The sequence below is a fragment of the Tamandua tetradactyla genome, chromosome X, assembly GCF_023851605.1.
Source record: "Tamandua tetradactyla isolate mTamTet1 chromosome X, mTamTet1.pri, whole genome shotgun sequence".
Lineage (NCBI taxonomy): Eukaryota > Metazoa > Chordata > Mammalia > Pilosa > Myrmecophagidae > Tamandua > Tamandua tetradactyla.
In genome coordinates, this window is record NC_135353.1 from 109806387 (window position 1) to 109826656 (window position 20270).

A 20270-nucleotide genomic window follows, 5' to 3' on the forward strand; every position below is an offset into this window, starting at 1 on the left:
ATCCAGGTACTCACCACAATGTCTCTTCTGAACATGCCATATCTGGTTTAAGTTAAAAAAGAGACAGAGAGAGAGAGAGAGAGAGAGATCTCAGTGAGGGAGCCATCTCTGTTGTCTACCACATCCAGAGAACACATCTCGAAATGACCACTTTATCAGGTGCTTCTCTCTGTAAGAAGAAGGTGCCTTTTAATTTAAGTGCTACTAGCAGGAGAAGAGAGCAAGGATAGCTCCTTGATTTCTTACCCTTAGCTGAACTATGAACCCAAAGTGACCTTCCCCTTTTGGCAGAGGAACTCTAACTCATTTTGGTTGTCTTTTTCATATGTAAATAGGATCCACTTTTTCTACTTACCTCCTCTTGGGAGGTGCTTTATTCTATGCTTTTAAAGCACTATATTTTTTCCCCATTCATATATTAGAGCCATTTTTCTACTCACCTCTTCTTGATACTTTCCTTGATCTTACATTTTTAAAACTTCCAGATGATTTCCCCTTGTATCTTCTCTGATCACCTTGTTCCCACAATCAGCTGTTGCCAGTTGTCATTTGACTTCTTATTTCTGGAAGAAATTGCGATTTGTACAAATCATTTTTATCTGGAGGCTACATCCAACCCTGGTTGTCTGAAGGAAGTTTTTTAAAAAGATGACAGTGCCAACCATTTGCCACAAGTGAACCTATTTTGGGTCTTGCTTTATACCCATGATATTCTCCCATATCTCAGCCTTAATTTTGCAGTCTATTAACTAACATGGCATTTCAGTTATGGTGTGTTGACTTTTCTTTGTGGAAAGGTAAAAGGCAAATGACAAGAGATAGTAATTTTGCAAATCCTATTTAAAAAGTTTAAGAATCTCATTTGCTTCTGAAGACCTGTACAAGGAAATACATACCCAATTTATTTCTTCTTAGATCCAAAAACATAATTAATCAATAGTGAAAAGGAGATCTTTTCAATACAATTGCATACTTGGAAGTAAAGAGCAACACTCGTTTTTCCAAAAGCAAAATCAAACTTTTTTAAAATACTGTAGTTTTATTGAGTATCTAAGGCCATAGAATCACTTTCAGCCTAAAGATCTGTGAGATCACTTTGTTTGGTCTTTTATTCTTTATTCCCCAATGTGTCCCTTCATTGCTCATGTACAGCATACATAGAACTAAGAAAAACCTTGTAAAAAAAAAAAACCCTGTATACTTGCAATACCAAACACCTCACTCTTCTACAGTTGGATCTGAAAATCTGAGAGGAAAGTGATTCAGTGGAATTCAAATATGTATGCACTTTTATGGGGTAAAAGCTCAATAGCCATCTGTAATCAAGTGCTTAGCTATAGATAGAAGACTCCTGAAGGAAAGCTGCCCTGTCTATCAAGACTGCTGGAGACTGGAAAAGATGATCACTTCCTAGCTTTAATTTCATTCCCTCATATAGAACCTATACTGTGAAAGAAATGCAACCACACTTCCCTACTGCCCTATCCTTCCAGTTTCAGGAGCAGGAATTCCATTCTCATGTGACTGCCCCACTTAAATAGGAAGGCCTTCAACCACCTGCCACTGTCTCATCCACTGACATGACCTCTGCCTGTTTCCTACTCAAGTTTCATAAACCTGGGGTTACTGCTTATCTTTCCTAAGAGTGAGGCAAGTTCTGTCTCTGTACTTGTGGCCATACTCAGATTCTCCATGGGCACTTTTTTTTCTTAAATTCGTTACTTAGTTGATGGAATGACAGATTTCACCTGGTAATAAAACAATCCTAAATAACAAACTTAAGTAAATTAACAGCTAATAGTTTGACTTTTTGGAGAAGAGACTCAGGAATAAGGTTTGCTGTATGAAAGAAAATCTGAAACTCTATCTAGAACTAAGAGAACAAGAATGTGAAACTTATGGTGTGTGTATTGGATGCATGTGTCTTTGAAAAGTCATTTTAAAAATTGTGCCTAATTACCAGCCAGTTAGTTGTCATTGCCTGTTAGCATTCATGGTCACCTTTTATCTGAAACATACCTCACACTTCACTGGGAGTGAGACCTTGCCCAGAGCACTTCAACCAGGAGGAATCCAAGTCTTTTTAAGAAATGCTCCTCAAACCAAATTGGTAAATATTGACTTGGTACCAATTTAGCATAAAGATAAGTTTAATAACTAAGTATTCTCATGTCAGATCTTTGTTATAGGCTGCCTTTTACTAAACACATAACACCTTTTCTTAATGCTATTAGACTTTGACATATCATTGGTAAATCCTTCTATAAAAGCATTTTATAAAATGGCCTTTTTTCAAACAGTTATGTAGGGAAATGCAAATTACCTTTAAGAAAGGTTTTTCTCACTCTCTCTTCATTCCCAGTGTATATGATTCAATGATATATATGTATTGTACCAAATCTTCCCCCACCCTCAGGCCTTTCCCTCCCAAGAATTCTATGACATAGATAGATATAATTCCAACCAAATCTGGTCAATTTCTTCTAAGTGCCAAATATATACCTGACTTTGGATGCAGATATTTACAAATAAACAAAAGGTAGACATGGTTTAAGCCTTAAATTTTCTTCCTGTAGGAATATATATATGTGTATATATATATGTGTGTGTGTGTGTATATATATTTGAGTATATATATATGTATATATATTTGAATATATATATATGTATATTCTGGGTTGTCAGTTGGCATCAAAGGACAAGGAAAAAGATTTGGGGCTGTAAAAGATCTTACTCTGTTATCTTTTCAAAAGGCAGTTCTGCTTTTAAAGCATTTAATGGCAGCATAAGTGCTTTTCCAAGACAAATATATATGCATATTACTTTCCAGGCCCTACAGAACATGTCTTCTGACAGTGTGTGCCTTCCTCTAGTGTTGTCACCAGTCATGGCAGCTCACATCTCCTTTGGATGACAGCACAAATAAAAGCATGTGACATGCTCTGTGATTTGTGACTTGTCTTCACAAAAGGCAAGTGCACTTTGAAAGCAGCTATCTAATTTATACCGTGTGTCTTGCAGGGGCTAAACAGAAAAATGTTCAGTCGTTGGCATATGTGAAACCACTGATGTCTGTGTTAAATCCAGTGCCCTCTTCCTTAGTGTTTTCTAAAAGCTTTGGTGTATCCTAAAAGCCTCTTTCTCTTCCAAAGCTTTATCTTTCAACCATTTTCATGGCTTTGTACTATGACTCTACAGAGTGCCCTACACCAGCCCTTACAAGGTGCCAGTTGTGGAGGAGGTGCATGGGGGCAGGGGGGAGAAGGGAAGAAAGGGTAATATAGAAATATACCAGGCCAGTTAAGCAGCAGGAGTGTATACCAGTCCAGGATAACTACCAACCCCATGAGATCAAATTGTTCACAGTAAGGTCCAAATAAGGCCGTCATTTCCAGGCAGTACTGTAACCAACGTATTTTCTTTTAAGGCAATTTTTTACACTGGTAGAATCTCTTTCCTTAAGAATGCTATGAGTGCTGTATTTTCTTTGTCAACACTTTTCTCCACTGGGTTATGTGGTCTTCAGTTTTCTTTTCCTTTGAGGGGTCAAGTGTGGTGGGTGATATTCCTTTCCCTTTAAAATGCCCCTAAAGCAAATGCATCCTGGGTTCCCTCTTCACCTCTTCACAGCTAAAACATCACTGGACTTTTCACCAGTCAGATGAGAATATGTACACCAAAGCCACTAGGTGATCACTATTCAAAGGCCCAAGTATTTAATCCCACCTCAAATGCAATTGGCCACATCAGTTGACCATGTCCCTCTGCCCTCATCTCACTCATATTTGCAGACAGAGTTGTTTCTGTTTTTTGTGAATGCCAGTGGTAATGCAGAGTACATATCTTAGTTCTCAAACAGAGCATGTTCTGTATTCTATATAACAGTGCCTTGGGCTCAGGAACAACTAACAAGTCCAGTTATTTTGGAGTGTAACTCGTAGTAAGACTATTTGTATATGTATGTATATACTGTAATGTTAGTAGTATCTGGACTCATAGGTCGTTTGGGCATTCAGATGAGGAGAATGTATCTAAAATTTTAAAAATAACATTTAGTGCTAGTCCTCTAACTGTGATACTGTCCAACTAAGTGTCATGGGGGACTTTGGGACGCATTAAGCCAGATATACAAACCTAAGTGAAGGAGAAGTGATTGGCCTTTTCCCTGTGATTTATTGATCAGGCTGGTGTAAAAGAAGGATTCAAATATACGACCAGTGTTTTCTGCAGTGTTAATGTTAGGCACATTCCTTCATGGACATCTTGCAGCTGATGTATAATTCAGGATTCAAGCTGTGTACATTCTTTGAGAACTTGACTTTTCATTAGCCCCAGGTTTCCAGAACAACACTGTCATGACAGCTCAATCTCAACTTGCCAAGAATTGGCAATTGTGAATGACTGACCTTAAACTTCCTATTGTGTTACCTTGAGCCCATCACACAACTGGGGTATGGATTTATGATCCATTCAGGATGTTCACTTCCAATTTTTTTAGTCCTGTGCCACAGCTCACTGGCCCTCTCCTGCAGTTGTGTTCTAGTTTAAAGATGTTTGGTTGATACAATTTATTTTAATTTTTGTCTAAAATTAAAAGCCTTCAATATTTTGTGCTGTGTTTAGTGTTTTGTTTTTTATTGATGACCAAGCCTCTTGAAACTCAGATGAGTGGTAAAGTTTTGCGTTGGTGATATTAACTAAATCCTGGACAATAGCCTTTCAGAGATAAGCTACAAGTAAAAAAAAGGTGGCAAGCCTTTAGAAAAGATGCCTTGATCTAACCTTCACAGATGAACCACTTGACAGAAAGACTGCCTTGTTCTATGCTGCACTATGGTGTACAAGGCCTAGCTGTCAGTGACCAGCTATGAGAACAAGACTCACACCAACTTAATGCATGAAAGCCTGCTGTCTGGCTGTCAGTTTGCTCACTCACACTAGGGGACAGACCTGTTCAGGGTCCAGGCCCTTCACCCTCCTCTCCAGGTTCCCTCTCCTGCTCCCCTACCCCCACCCAGCAAAAATCCTCACATTTGGAGCCTCATGGTCTGAAAGGTAATTTTCTATAGGCTGCGGAAGAGGCCAGTGACCTCTCTGTGCACCAGAACATAGTTTCCCTCTCTGGAGACTATATGCCCAGGGCCTCCAGTGGGTAGAACACAGAGAGAACTGGCTTCTTGTCCTGGCTCTGCTATTTATTAGCTATATGGCCTTGGGCAAGTCACTTTCCCCCTTTGAGCCTCAAAAGCCTCAACTGTAAAATGGGAGTAGTAATCATACCACACAGGATGGATGCAAAGATTAACTGGGGTAACGTGGAGTACTACCTTGTACAGTGTCTTGTACATTAAAAAAGCAATCAAATAGCATTAGTCTGCTTCTTCCTACCTCAAGCCTTGATGTTACTGGCTAAACTGACAAATTCATATTCATAGATTTCCTTTATCCTCAACTCCATTCAGCCCTCTTCCTATTCTTGACACATTATCTTTAGACATTCAGGTTGCAATATGAGATCACAGAACAGTGGACTAGGTTAGTATTCTCTTATAATTAACAAGAAATCTTTGTTCATTGCAGAACACTTTTAAAATACAGAGAACCAAAAAAGAAGGCATTTTAGTTCCTCTGCCTTTTAGCATCATGTTTATCCATCCAGACAATATACATATATACATACATATACACACACATATATATAGAACAAAAATAGGATGATACTACACATTCTATATAATTTTTTCCTCTTTTAAAGGATTCCAGCAAACAACTCCACCTTCTATATAATTTTCTCACTTAGTTTTAAACATCTTTCCATTTCAATAAATATAGGTCGAGCTCATCATTTTTAATGGCCACATAGTACCTCACTATATGAGCCATAATTTACTCAATCAAACCCCTATTGTTGGCCAAACTACAGCTTTTTTCTACATCAATCAAATTCCATTCTGGCCTTCTAATATTATACCCTAATTCCTTTAATTGAATTTTTGCAATCTCTTTTCTGATTTAAGGCACCCCTTTCATAAGGTGACTTCTGCAGACAAATAGTCTCATCTATCCTGAGAGGATTTTTCACCAACAAACTCTCTTTGGGTACTTTGAGCTCCAGGTTCTTGGGGTACTTTACTATATATGGAAAATAAGCCTGAACTTGGAATCCATCCACTCTAGTCCCAAAGCAACCCACTGTGTTAGCTGTAGCCAAAAACAGGACAAGTCAGGTGCCCTGAAATTTACAACAATTTCCACAGCCTCCTGTCAATCAGAAAGAGTCTTCACAGAGGGAAGGATGACAAGAGAAGGGCCTAAATGAGAAATCACTTCTGATGAGTCTCACCTCCCCAAATGTGTTTCCTTGTGTGCAAAATACAAATACATTCTACCCTGATAGTTTCACAAGGGAAATGCACTTTGTAAATTTGGATGAGCTTTTTGAGTATAAATTGACATTATTAGTTTCAATCTTCAAATCCTATCAAACTGAATCAGAGCTACAATATAGAAGCAAAGTACCAAATAATCAAGAATTTATAGAGTATGCTTTTTTGCGCTTTGGAAAAAAGATGTCATTTGAATATATGTGAGTCACAGCACACTTGAAAGGCTCCCTTATTTCTCTAGCCTTACCTTTAAAACAGGTGGTTTGAAAAAGATGATATCTAAGAAAAGAAACTGAATGCCTATTGAGTGCTTTATCTGTGCTGGCCTTGAGCTGAGCGCCTTAAATATATTTCATGTGGCTCAAATAGTTGAAGCCTTGTGTCAAAGTCACCAAGCTGGTATGTGGACTTTAAAACCCAGGACTGACCCTAAATACTGTCTCTCTTCAGAATTTCATGATGTTTTAAAATCCTACTGATGGGACTTCTGGTCCATACAAGAAAGTGTACCCTTCTGCTAAGTAAAGCTATAAACCCTAGAAATAATGCAAGAGGCAACCAGAGGAGAACTCTGTAAAGTGGTAAAAAGGAAGAACTGGTTTGGAACCCATAAGATTGGAGTAACAATATAGGACAAGGCATCTTATGTCCTTACACCCTACAGAAGAAAGTAATCCAGTCTGGGTATTTCCATCCCCAAACCTAATAATAGAAGGCAGCCGAAGTAGTCTCAGTACTTCCATAGGAGTAGATCAAATAGGAGCCCCACCCCACCCCACCCCAACAAGAGGCACACACAGAAGCAGCATCAAGGAGGATTGTTAGGAGCCCCTGTTAACAATAAACAGCTTGGCAAAGCACTTCCCATCCCTGCCTTCCCCTCCAAGGGACACCAGGGCATCTTTATAGACATCACCAAGAGATTCCCTACCACAAGTGCCCAGCCCAGAAAGTGCATTCCATCCCCATAAGCAGGGGGAACTCTTTCACAATAAGGTACCAGCCAGGGAAATTCCCTGCAGGCCTGGGACTCCCCTTGCCCACTGAGGGACTCTGGGAAGTCAGGCTTGGGGAAACTCCACTTCCACAGGCAGGACCAGCACAGACAAGTGGGAGCCTGAATGGTATTAGATAAACCAAGCAGGCTGAAGTAGTGCCACAGAGGCTCTGAAAATTAAACTTTCATTGAAACCACAGCTAACAAAAGAATCTTAAGCAGAAGATTTAAATAGGGTCTAGAGTGTCCTAATACAATAGATTAAATGTCCAGGATACAATTGAAAATCACCCATCATACCAAGAACCAGGAAAATCACAACTGAATGAGGGTAAACAATTGACACCAACACCAAGATGGATCAGATATTGGAGTTATCTGACAAGGATTTTAAAACTGCCATTAAAAAGATGATTGAACAGAGTTTCTATTTGGGTTGATTATATAGTTTTGGTAATGAATGCTGATGATGGTATCACAACGTTGTGATACCAATGTGATACAATATGGTACAGCGTGAACGTACCACACTATGAAAGGTGCTAATAATAGGGTAGTATATGGGAAATTTGTATTCATTTACATGACTTTTCTATAAAATTACAACTTCTCTAAAAAAGTTAAAGCAATTAAAAATCCTCTTGAAACAAAAGAAAAATATAAATTCTCAGCAAAGAAATTTTATTTTTAAAAATAGAAATTATAGAACTGAATAATATAATAGCAGAAATAAAAATATTTCTGCAAGATCTCCTAGTAGAATGGAGAGAACAGAGGATAGAATCAGTGAACTTGAGGACAGAGCAATAGAATTACCCAGTTTGGAACAACAGAGTGAAAATTGACTGAAAAAATATTATCAAAGCTTCAGGGACCTGTGGGACAATAAAAACAAAGAGCTAGCATTCATATCTTTGGAGTCCCTGAAGCAAAGGAGCGAGTAGAGTTGAAAGAGTATTTGAAGAAATGATGGCTGAAAACTTCACAAATTAGTTGAAAGACAAACCTACAGATTCAAGATGCTGAGTAAACCCCGAAGAGGTAAATTCAAAGAAATTCATGTTAAGATATATCATAATTAAACTTCTGAAAACTAAAGTCAAAGAAAAGCATTGAAAACAGAAAGAAATGTTGTCTTACCTACAAGGGAAACATCAATTTGAATAAGAGTGGATTTCTCTTTTGAAAGGATGGAGGACAGAAAGAATTGGGACAACATTTTTCAAGTGCTGAAAGAAAACTGTCAACCACAGGTTCTATAATCTGCAAAACTATCCTTCAGAAATGAAGATAAAATAAAGACATCCTCAAATGAATGAAAACTAAAAAAGTTGCTTGCAGAGCTACCCTTTAAGATTGGCTAAATGCAGTTCTTCAAAGAGAAAGGAAGTGATAAAAAAGGAATCTTGGAGCATCAGGAAAGAAAGAACAACGGAAAGTAAAAAAAATATGGATGCATACAATAGACTATCTTCAACATGAGTTTTATAAATCATATTGGATGATTGAAATAAAATTATAACATCATCTAACACTCAAGGCTATCATAGATAAAAAATAGGGAGGGTAAAAGGACCTAAATAGAAGTAATGTTTTCACGTTTCAAAGAAGTGGTAAAATGTTAATATTTTAACATGGCTGTGATAAATCACATAGCTATATTTTGATACCCAGAGCAACCACTGCAAAACTAATAAGAAAGATACACTCCCAAACATTATAAATAAATCAAGGTAGAAGCCTAAAATATGTTCAAATAACACACACAAAGGGCATGCTGAGTGAAAAAAGGCTATCCCAAAAGGTTACATACTGTATGATTTCATTCATATAACATTTATATCATTGCAAAATGATAAAATTGTAGAAACAGAGAACAGATTAGAGGTCACTAGGGGTGAAGGACAGGTGAGAGGAGTGGTAGGGAAGTGGATATGGTTATAAAAAGGCAACTTGAGGGATCCTCATGGTGATGGAACTCATTATCTGTGTCTATTATCTCTGGTAGTATATATAAGAATCTACACATGTGATAAAATTATACAGAAATAAATGCATACACAACAAATGTGTATAGGTAAAGCTGGGGAAATCTGAATAAGATTGGTGGATTTTATCAATGTCAATATCCTTGTTGTGGTATTGTACCATAGTTTTGTAGATTAGGGGAAACTGGGAAATGTGTATATAGGATTTCTCTATTATTTTTACAACTGTATGTGAATCTACAATTTTCTGAATAAAAGTTTCAAATAAAATTCCCACTAATCTGTTTTTTTTTTCAGAATAATACCCTACTCTATCACTTTTAGTTTCATAATCTGGTTGTAAAACAGATTTGCATGAGCCCTCAGACAATGAACAGCTACAGACCACTTGTCTCAAACTAAGTTAATCTAATCTTTTTGAGCTTTCTGATTTCCAGAGTCACCCCAGATCACCCTGACACTTTCCTAAGGAGACATCTGGCCTCCAATGAGTTCCTCTGGTTTTGTCAGTGTATGTGCAGGCTGCGTAACTTCTTCATGAGTGTAGTAGACAAGACTTGGGAGGGAACACTGGCTTGAAAGCTTCCAAGAATAGGACACACTACAACCAGAGGCAACTCATTTCCCTGGGAGGTAGCTTAATTAGTCCTTCTTTTTGCTAAGCCCATATCTGCATCTATAAGTCTTCTCCTGAGACTGAAAGAAATGGTTGAGGGAGCTGGGGGTGTTTTCCCTGAGAGAAGATGACATGGAGGATATGATTCTTAGGTTCAGAACCTTAAAAGATTGTTTTGGGGCAGAGAGTGACCATATTCTTTGAGCACTAAGGGTAAGATAGGATCAGAGGGTAACCTCAAGAGGTGCTTTATAGGTGCAGATATGGGCTTAGCAGAACCCCGACTAACTGAGGAGCCCACAATGAAATAAGCTAGCCCAACAATGAAATGTAGAGAATACCCCATTACTGGAAGATTCCAAGTGGAAGTCACTGAACATCTTTTCCACATTGTGGGAATTCCCTTATAATGTGCAGATACTAACACCAAGTTGATCTTGTGAGACAGGATTGTTAGTGCCTTATCCTACCACATCTCAGATTCCTCCACTGGCTTTTCATTTTTCCTGATTAAAAACTTCTCTTCCCTGGTGATTGGAAGGGAAAGAGAAGGACTCTGAGCTCTTGGGATGCATCCTGTAGAATATCTTTGCAAAAAAATTCAAGTGATAATTGTTTGGGGTGGGATGTTGGGAGACAAAACCCAGCAGGAGCCTCCTGGACTAATTGGGAGATAGACATATACCTGGAATCTGACCACTGGTATCTAGGGCAGCGTTTATTTCTGGAATTTTTGAATTACATTGCGTGAAATATAATTGATTTCAGGTCTGGTTTTCCTAATAAACTGTAAACTCATTGCAAGATAGCTTGTCTATTTTTCTCTTCTTCCTGCATCTAGCACTTTAGACAAGTGGCTCCTTGAGTTTCTTAATAAACAGTTTCTCAGAAATGATCAGATAATTTCTGGTGTAGTTTGGATACCTAAAGCTGGACTAGCTTTCCATTCCCAAAGGAGGCTGGGTACTGTCTTCCGGTGTCTTTTTGGGTGACACCTAAAACATACAATCTGACTATTTTCACATTTAGAGGTAACCAGGGAGATAAAATGATACTCTTTAGAGCCGAGCTTTTGATAAAATTCTCAGTGCTGGATACATTAATTTGTTAGTGATGCCTTAGGAGAGAGGTGAGGGGGGAGGTTGTGGGCATTTTCTTCAAGCAGGGTCTGGTGGTTAGTGGACTGGCGAATGCTTTATAATGATCAGGACCTTCTTTTCAGAAAACCAAATTAAGCCTTTCAGTATGGAGATCTCTCCTTCCACCCTGCCCCTCGTTCTGGGGAAGAAGGAGGAGATGGCATTTTGCTGGGCTCTCAAGAAAGGAGAAAGGAAATCCAGAAAGGTTAAGTTAGGGAGAAAAAAAGGGGTTCCAGCTCAAAGGTGTGCTAGGCAAGGCTGGGACTTCTTAAGCCCCAGGGTGGAAACACTCGCAGCTCAGAAGCCTCGCTTTGGCACCCATTTGAGTGGTAGGGAGGAGTACACCAGAGCAGGATGCGACCTGGGGCCCGGGCACCTGTCTATCTGTCAGTCAGTCCTTCCTGGACTTCCCCGCAAGCGGCCCTCCTCCTTTCTCTAGGATCACTCCCAGAATGGCACTGGTAAGATAACACGGCTTGGGGGAGGGGGAGCCACTGAGGGTAGCCTAAAATTAGCCCCCTGGACCTAGTTCCCTCAGGAGTGGAAGCCTAGCTTGCCTGCTCTGGCCTGGAGTATTGGGGGCTCCGCGCAGAATAACCACCCAGGGCCGAGTGCTTGGCGGAGGAGTGGAGGCTGCGCCCTGGGAGCAGCGCTGCCTCAGGCTGAAGCCCTGTGAGTATATCAAGCCCAGGAAGAGACGCTGAGCAGCGGGAGAGGAGTAAACAAACCATGTCCCATCCTCGGGGCAGCGGACTAGAGGACCTGAGTCTACTGCCCTCTGCATGCTGTTCCTGCTGGGTCTGGGCTCTGGGGGAGTTGGGGAGGTCGGAAACCCAGCAGCAGAGGGGAAGAGGAACATGGTGCAGACTTTCCGGGGTACTTGTCCCAAAATAGTGTCTGCCTTGACCCAAAGGTCTATAGGAACCTACTTATTGAGGATAATTATTATTATACAGTACAGGAGAAGGCAAAGATTTGTCTTTATGTTTCTGTGTGATGTCCGTGAGTCTGGGGACGGGGGTGGTAAGGGATGTGCAGTAGGGTGGGCATATGGTAGGCGTAGAGCTCCTTGGGGGAAGAGGGAAGAAAGGTGAGGCTTAAAAATAGCCCACTTATACCTGGAAGAGTGTTCTAGAGCACACAGAAACTAATCACTCTCCCGCAGGAAGGTGTCGGGTAACTTGGATGGGGCAATTACCTTTTTTCCCCAAAACCTCTAACTGAAATTTACCATTTCCTTCAAGGATGAATGCAGGCTGCAAATGGAGTAGTTACAACAGTTCTTGAAACTTGATCACCAGAAGAAATCATAAACATTTTGTATCATATTACAGTTGTGGCAGAGAGCTTGAAATTATCATTTATGTTCATCACCAGGAGCCCATGGCACCAAAACAAGTTAAAACCCCTGCAATTTGGGGATCAAGGGAGGGGATCCTTGCTCTCCTGGACCTGTAATAGCTCTTTGATTAATAAACCACAGCAAGATGAGGTTAGACAATAGACTAGCTGCATTTTCTCATCCAGGGACCTTATCTAATAGAGGCTCAATCCACTCAAGTGACTTAACCACCTGGAGGCCATGGCTTGATCTCCCCCCGGAGGCCCTGCTGTGGTCCCACAGTTTGACCTTGGTGAAAGCTTCAACCTTTGCGTCCAGCCCCCTTTCCTGACCCCTTCATCTCCCCACACCCCACCATGCAAAATAAAAGAGTAAAAAGGAATCCCTACAGGCTGTCAGAAGAAATTGTTTGTAAAGGAAATTTCCATGATTGAAATACATGAAGTTCAGCATGACACTCAAAGCTGAGAATTCTGTGAGCTGTAGTGTTTGTGTTGCAATAGAAGGAACAGAGTGGGAAGTAGGAAAACCTGGATTCTTTTTCCAACTCTGCTTTTGCCCCACTGTAAGGTACCTGGCAAGTCTCTTATCCTCTCTAAGCTTCAATTTCCTCCGTCCACAAAATGGAGATGTTATTACCTATCCCACTATGTGAGATAGTTTTGAAAGGCACAAAATTATAGGTGTATTTGGGGGTTCTTGTTAATTGAACAACTGACTGAGTTACTGGGTCAACCCTACCAGTAGCAGCTGTGTGACCTTAGGAAAAGTCCCTTCTCTCCTATGAACCTTGACTTACCCTTCTCTAAATTGAGGAAATGAAATTAAATGATCTACAAGGTTCTTTTCAGCTCTGAGGTTCTAGGATTTTCTCTAGGTAGGGAGCAATATAAATTGGAGACCTATATCATAATAATCATCACTGTAAATATAGTTAGTTACTGAGTACTATATTCAGGTGTTCAATATGTATTAACTCTCTTAATCCTAACCAAAAGCCTCTGAGGCAGGTATTATTATTATTATCCTGTCTTTACAGATAAAGAAACGGGCACAAAAATCCTAAAGAGCACCTAGGGTATTATAAAAGATTCTACAAAGGTTCCATGCACTAGGGTATCTTTCCAGAAACCTACAACCTTCAGATGTTATAGATTTGGACCAGATAAGTCCTGAGATGCAGAGAGACCAGCCTCTCCGAAACATCAACTAGTTCCATCTTCTTATCCCATTTTATCAACAGCCCATTTCCATGTGAAAAAGTTAGAATGGGCATAGCCCAAATACTCCTTAAGAGTGGGAGACAGATCAAGGTTGATGGTGGAGTTACGCAGAGAAGGTACGTTTAAAAAATGAGTATAATTACTGAATCATTATATTGATGTTTTTAGTCTCCAGTATCTTAGAGCAGCTAGAAGTAAAAACCTAAAATTGTGGAATTGTAACCCATACCAAACACTGAAATCTGTTCCACAACTAATTGTTGCAATATGCTTTGAAATTTTTTGCTTTTTTGTATATATGTTATTTTTCACAAAAAAAGAAAAAAAATTGTCGATTGTGATGATGAACTCACAGCTATATAATGAAAACAAAAATCAGTAAGTTAGATTCCTGACCTAAATGAACCCAAAGTCCTAGAGGGGAAGATTGAGATACAAACAAATAATTAAAATGCATTCTAATAAAATTGTAATCAAGGTGTATGCATGAGTCCAAAGGAAAGACTGATTAACTCTGTTTCAAAATGAAATAATATCTTTCTTTTGACAGACATTATTTTAAAAAATTCTATCAATGGGTCCACTGGTTTGGGTTAATATTTAAAAACTCAATAAACTTTATATTAGTCAAATGTTAAAAAAAAATGAGCACAGAGAAATTAAGTGACTTCTCTACGACACACAGAGACTAAGCAGTGGAGTTAGGATTGAAGCAGAACTCCAGACTCATATTTTTACCACTATCCCATAGGGCCTCTCCATCTGCAGTGGGGACAAAACAGACCCATTAAACAGGCATTACAATACAGTGTGATGACTACTATAGTGCTAAGAGAGCAGACTCTGAAGGAACTAACCCAGCAGAAGGAACTACATGTGGCAGAAAAAAACAATGCATACAGAGAACCATCATTTCTCTTCCCTTATAGCTGGATCTTAGGATATAAGTAGAGGAATAGTAGGAAGTGAGGCTGGAGAGGTTGGCTAAGATCTACTCGTGACAGACCTGTGATCTGGGCTATGGCATTTGGGCTCAACCTAAAAGAAAGAGGATCCATCAAGGGATTGGCACAGACAAGATTTGTGTTTTTAAACAATCACTTTAGCCACAACATGGAGGAAATATTGGAAAAAGAAACCAAGGAGGAGACTACTTTAACAGTTTAGGCAAAAGATGACAGGAACCTCGATAAAGCACTGGCAATGGGGATGGGCCTAAGGAGAGTGCTGGAGAGGTCTCTGGGAGGTCCACAGGAATTGACTGATTGTATGTTAGGGGGAGGAAGAGGTAAGAGGCCTTAGATGTGTTTTAGGTTTTTGGTTTGACTGGCCAGTTAGATGCTGAGGAACAGGGTATGGACCAAATTTAGTGAATGTGGTGGTGCACTTTGGAGTGCCTGAAGAAACTCAGTAGATATATACCAGGAATTGAAGAGAGAACTGGACACCTGGAGTAAAGACTTGAAATCATCATAATAAAGTTGAAAGCTGAAGTTCAGAGACTGAAGAGAAGAGGATGGAGGAGAAAACAAGGAGAGCATGAACATTTCAAGGGAGAACAGAAGGGAGAAGAATCAGGGGAATGTGCTGGCCAGGACACTGAGGGAGGAGTTTCTAGGAAGTGAAAAGAGATGTCCCAGAAAAGTTAGGGAAACAAGAAAAGCTGAGAAACACCCACTGGATTTGGCCACAATTATGACCTTTTTCAAGAGCTTTCTTAGTATGTGATTGAGCATGGGGGATCCAGACTGCAAAGTGTGGAGAAGTGGGGAAGTAGATGATAGACAATTCTTTGGGTAAATTTGGTGAAGAAAGGAGAGATGGAGAAAGAAGTAGCTAGAGTGGGATAAGGGACCATAGATGTGTTTTGTTTTGTTTTGGTTGAAAGGAATGAGCCAGAGAGAAGGTTGAAGGTGCAGAGAGAGGAAGCTCACCTTTGAAGATCTAATATATTTGGTAGCTTTCTTCTTTCTAACATCCCTATGAGGCAGGGAATATCATTTCTGTCTTATAGATGAGAAAATTGAGTGCTAAAGAAGAGATGGGAATTTCCCAAGGTCACTCAAGTAGGAACTGGGGGTGCTGAGTTGCAAACCTAGGTCTACTTCATTCCTAAAATCCTGTTCTTCCCACTGCACCTCAAAAATAAACAAATAATAAGGCCAAATATGGAGTTGATGCTGGGAGTTAGGAGAAGCCTAAAGTTGAGGGTGACACCACCCACTTACCTCACAGTTTTCTTTCTGTGAGGTGGACACCTGAGGTCCTCAGCTAACAAAGAGGGGTGTGGATGGAGATTGAATAAAAGAAGGAGTGTGGCCCTGGGACCATGGCTGCAGGGTATGGGAGAGTAAGAAGACTCAAGCTCTGAAAAACCTACCAGCTTACCCTAATGACATTACAAACTGAGGTGGGTAACTTTGACTTTGGGGCAGTAGGAACAGGATTGGTAAAGTCGGGGGTTAGTTTGAGTCAGTTACCAGGCCTATGGGTGATTTTGTAGGGCCTGGGTATAGTGGGGAGAGAAGAGTTGAGAGTTGAGATAAGGCTTCAGGCTGGGTTAGGCAGAAAGGATTGGGAAAAGGCAGGGGAGTAAGGAAGCAATAGTTTTGAAGAGGTGTTGCCAATCAAAGGGTGAGGTTGTCCTGGGGGAGAAGCTAATTGCCAAGAAGACTTGCCCTAGAAACCTCACCTATGTCCTGCCAATCTTTGCCTTCATTTTACTTGTAGTGTGTACTCTGTAATGTCACCTCTGTATTTAATCAGTAAATATCATTCAAAACCCAATGCCTGAGCATCTCTGTTGCCTGATGCATGAGGTCTCAGTATGAGGGGAGGTCACAGAAGCTTTGATAGAGGGAGATTTGGTCAGATCATGAAGGGCAGTGAAGGAGCTGAACTTTATCTAGAAGGCTGAGAGGTGGAATTGAGAGCCTGCCCAATTACATTGATCTCAGAATGTTCAGGGATGACAGCTTGATACCACAAAGTGCTGTTCTATTGAGCTGGTAACTGACATGCCAGAATTACCTCATTAGTTCACACTTTTTGAAACAAATAAGATGCACCTACCAAATTTCCAGCTATTACATAGGCTCTACTGGAGGTGGAGGAGTGCAAAATAATGCAGGGGCCTTTTTCTGGAGTTCACACAAGAATGGAGCACAGATAAGTGGAAATATAATGTGAACATTCATAGCTAAAGCCTGGATGCAATCCTTTGGAATCCCTGAGCTGGGGGAGGAGGTGATTAGGGAAAGCTTCCCAGAAGTAGTAGTTTGAGGAACAGACAGAACAGTATAGGCAAAGGTACCAAGGTGTGAAACTGCCAAACCTGTTTTGACAGCCATGTCTGGGGCCTAAAATAAGGCATTACGAGTAAGAAGCAGAGAACCTATGGGTGAACAGCCTGATAGTGAAGGGCAGGGGAATAGGGCTTGAGTAGAGGATGCCATTCAGGCTTTTGATGGGGACCCTCAGCCTCTCTCCTTTGTTTTTTGTCACCCATAGATCTGGCATATCCTCCTACTCATAATGAGAATAGTCCTACTCCAGTCAGCCAAGATGAACCTCATGGACATCACTAAGATCTTCTCCCTCCTGCAGCCCAACAAGGAGGAGGAGGACACCGACATGGGAGAGAAGCAGGCTCTCAATCAAGCAGTGTATGACAATGATTCCTATACTCTGGACCAGCTTTTGCGCCAGGAACGTTACAAACGTTTCATCAACAGCAGGAGTGGCTGGGGCATTCCTGGGACACCCTTGCGCTTGGCCGCTTCTTATGGCCACCTTAGCTGTTTGCAGGTCCTCCTCGCACATGGTGCTGATGTCGACAGCTTGGATGTCAAGGCACAGACACCACTTTTCACCGCTGTCAGTCATGGCCATCTGGACTGTGTGCGTGTTCTTTTGGAAGCTGGTGCCTGTCCTGGTGGTAGCATCTACAACAACTGTTCTCCTGTGCTCACAGCTGCCCGTGATGGTGCTGCAGCTATCCTGCAGGAGCTACTAGGCCATGGTGCAGAGGCTAACGTCAAAGCAAAACTACCAGTCTGGGCATCAAACATAGCTTCATGTTCTGGCCCCCTCTATTTGGCTGCAGTCTATGGGCACCTCGACTGTTTCCGCCTACTTTTACTCCATGGAGCAGATCCTGACTACAACTGTACTGACCAGCGCCTATTGGCTCATGTCCCACGGCCCCGCACCCTCCTTGAAATCTGTCTCCACCATCATTGTGAGCCAGAGTACATCCAGCTGTTAATTGATTTTGGTGCAAACATCTACCTTCCAACTCTCTCTTTGGACCTGACCTCACAAGATGATAAAGGCATCGCAGTACTGCTACAGGCCCGAGGTAAGTAGCAAGCAGGACAGCCTTGCAGGTCTCCTAGCTTGGAGATCTTAGAGCCCCCCCAAAACCCCCAAGTCAACCTTTCTAAGATGACTTGGAGAAAACACAATCTTTCTCCCTCTCTTGGAGACCCAGTGGATAAGAGTTTACAGATTCCATGTTAGGGAAGCTTTTATAGCACTATAAAGTGGTCACTGAGATGAGGTGGGGAGTAACACTAGCCCAATTTCCCATCCTATGTCTGTCAGTGACTTCTGTGTGGCTTTAAACAGGACCCCTCTTTAGGCCTCAGTGTATTCCCATTGGTACCATGCATTGGGGACAGATTGGGGGGACATTTCTTAGAATTAAGAGAGGGCAATCAGAACTGCAGTAGTCAGGGTATGGTGGAACTAGGCTTGGGTGGGGGCCTATCCTGTGTATTGCTTCTCATGATCTGTTTCTCCTTATAATAGCCACCCCACAGTCACTACTATCACAGGCCCGTTTAGTTATCCGCAGAGCCTTACGTGAAGCCAGCCAGCCACGAGCCATCGACCAGCTGGATATTCCCCCCATGTTGATCAGCTACCTGAAACATCAAATGTAATATTGCAGTCTGCCCAGGTGCTCATGATGCCTCCAAAAACCACCTGAACAGCTAGGTAGCTGGAAGGCACAACAGCTCCACCCATTTACCTGGAGCTGTTCTCCTGTATTATCCTCCACAATAAAACCCTTAACAAAATGAATCCTGGTTGCTGCTGTGTCAGTGGGGAAGGGAGAGGGGGTGGCAGTGGTTCATTGGTGAAAGGGATCTAATTGGCCAGGAAGAAGGATGGTGATGGTCTGTCATCTGACAGGCACAGGAGTCCTGGCCACCATAAGGAAAAAAAAAATAACCCAGTAGCTACACCTCTCTATCCAAGATCTTCTAGAGAATTTGGAGCTGGGTTGCTCTGGAAAAGCAAGGTCCTAAAGACTCCAGCTGGGTGGAAGGCAGTGTAAGCTTTCCCAGCTCTGTACCTCCCCTCACTTCTCTAGCTATTACAAGGCATATTTTCAGGGGTTGTCCCCCATCCTGCTTTTGCTTTGAGTCAAGTGACCCTGGAATCCCCATTCACTCACTTTGAATTATAGGCTGTGTTCCCACTAATCCAATTTAATTGGAAAATAAACTACCAAATATTTACAATAGGGATTTAAAGCAGAAAAGAAATAGGTTACATAGGTGATAGTTTGAGAAGCCAAATAGGACAGGAGGGTAACCCAGAGATCAGCAAAAGTAGGAAGCCAACACCACGGAGGGGTAAGGGAAGAGATATTTCCAGAGTCTATGGACAAGGGTCACCTGATGTGTCACATGATGGGCATGTCCATAGGAACTAGAACCATACAAGAGATATGCTGCTGCTGTAGAAGTTGCCCAAATCAGTACTCTATCCTTTCCCTTGATCCTGCTTTCCAGTCTGCCTCCAATATCTCCCTCTAGGAGCTAGAAGTGATACCAGAGCCTGGGGATCATAGCCTATAGAGTCAGCCCCTTTGCAATAAAAGGCCAGAGCAGGGGAAACTGAGGAATGGAGGGACAGTGAGAGATTGTATGACTTGAGCCAGGGGCTGGGATCACACAGTAGAAATTGGTACTATGTTGAGAGTAGAAACCATAGAGGAGACACAACAAAGATACTACTGGAGGCAGAAAAGGGGGAGAATAGATACTCTGGCTTCTCTATTCTTCCTGCTGGCTCACCAGTGCTTCCTATTAGCTGAATGCAAACAGAAGGTATTTGGCTAGGGAGTATAGGAAATTCAGCCTGCAAAAGTCAGTTCCCCTATATAGAGAGCAGGGGAAGGGTAGGGAATATACTGGAGGCAAATAGGCCTTGGACAAGCACAAACTTACCCAATTCTAGGCACCTTCACTTTTCCAAATTTTCATGCTCCTCCTATACCTTCTTGTATTTCCCCTGCATAAGTAGAGGTAGGGTTGTGAGTAAGCTGTGAAAGAACACAAGATGAAGCGGTGGAGGAGGAGAATTCAGATAACCTGTACCCCCAAAACACTTTAGATATTTAGAGTCCTTCCTGGTAACTGCCTAGACAGCATCCTGCGTCATGATCCCCTATCATGGGGAAAGGGCAGCAGGAAATGGGTTCATGGACTAACTTGCCTCTCCCACTTTCATCTGCCCCACTGTCCCTAGTTCCCACCACCTCAGAGACTTTAGAAAGGAGGGCTA

At 41.4% G+C, this 20270-nt stretch overlaps 1 protein-coding gene across 2 annotated transcripts in view; it reads left to right on the forward strand.

The window, feature by feature from the left end:
• ASB12 (ankyrin repeat and SOCS box containing 12) overlaps nucleotides 1-18765 on the forward strand; it is a 71677-nt gene extending 52912 nt beyond the window's left edge. The window contains exons 1-3 of one of the 2 annotated variants that reach the window (XM_077146032.1): nucleotides 11668-11798; nucleotides 17202-18051; nucleotides 18504-18765. In XM_077146032.1, coding sequence (XP_077002147.1) covers nucleotides 17226-18051; nucleotides 18504-18637 — 960 coding nt within the window. In that variant the 5' untranslated portion in view covers nucleotides 11668-11798; nucleotides 17202-17225 and the 3' untranslated portion in view covers nucleotides 18638-18765. Of the gene's footprint in view, nucleotides 1-11667; nucleotides 11799-17201; nucleotides 18052-18503 lie in introns of those variants that run through there. The other variant, XM_077146031.1, reaches the window with a different exon arrangement.
• The last annotated feature ends 1505 nt before the right edge of the window (nucleotides 18766-20270 follow it).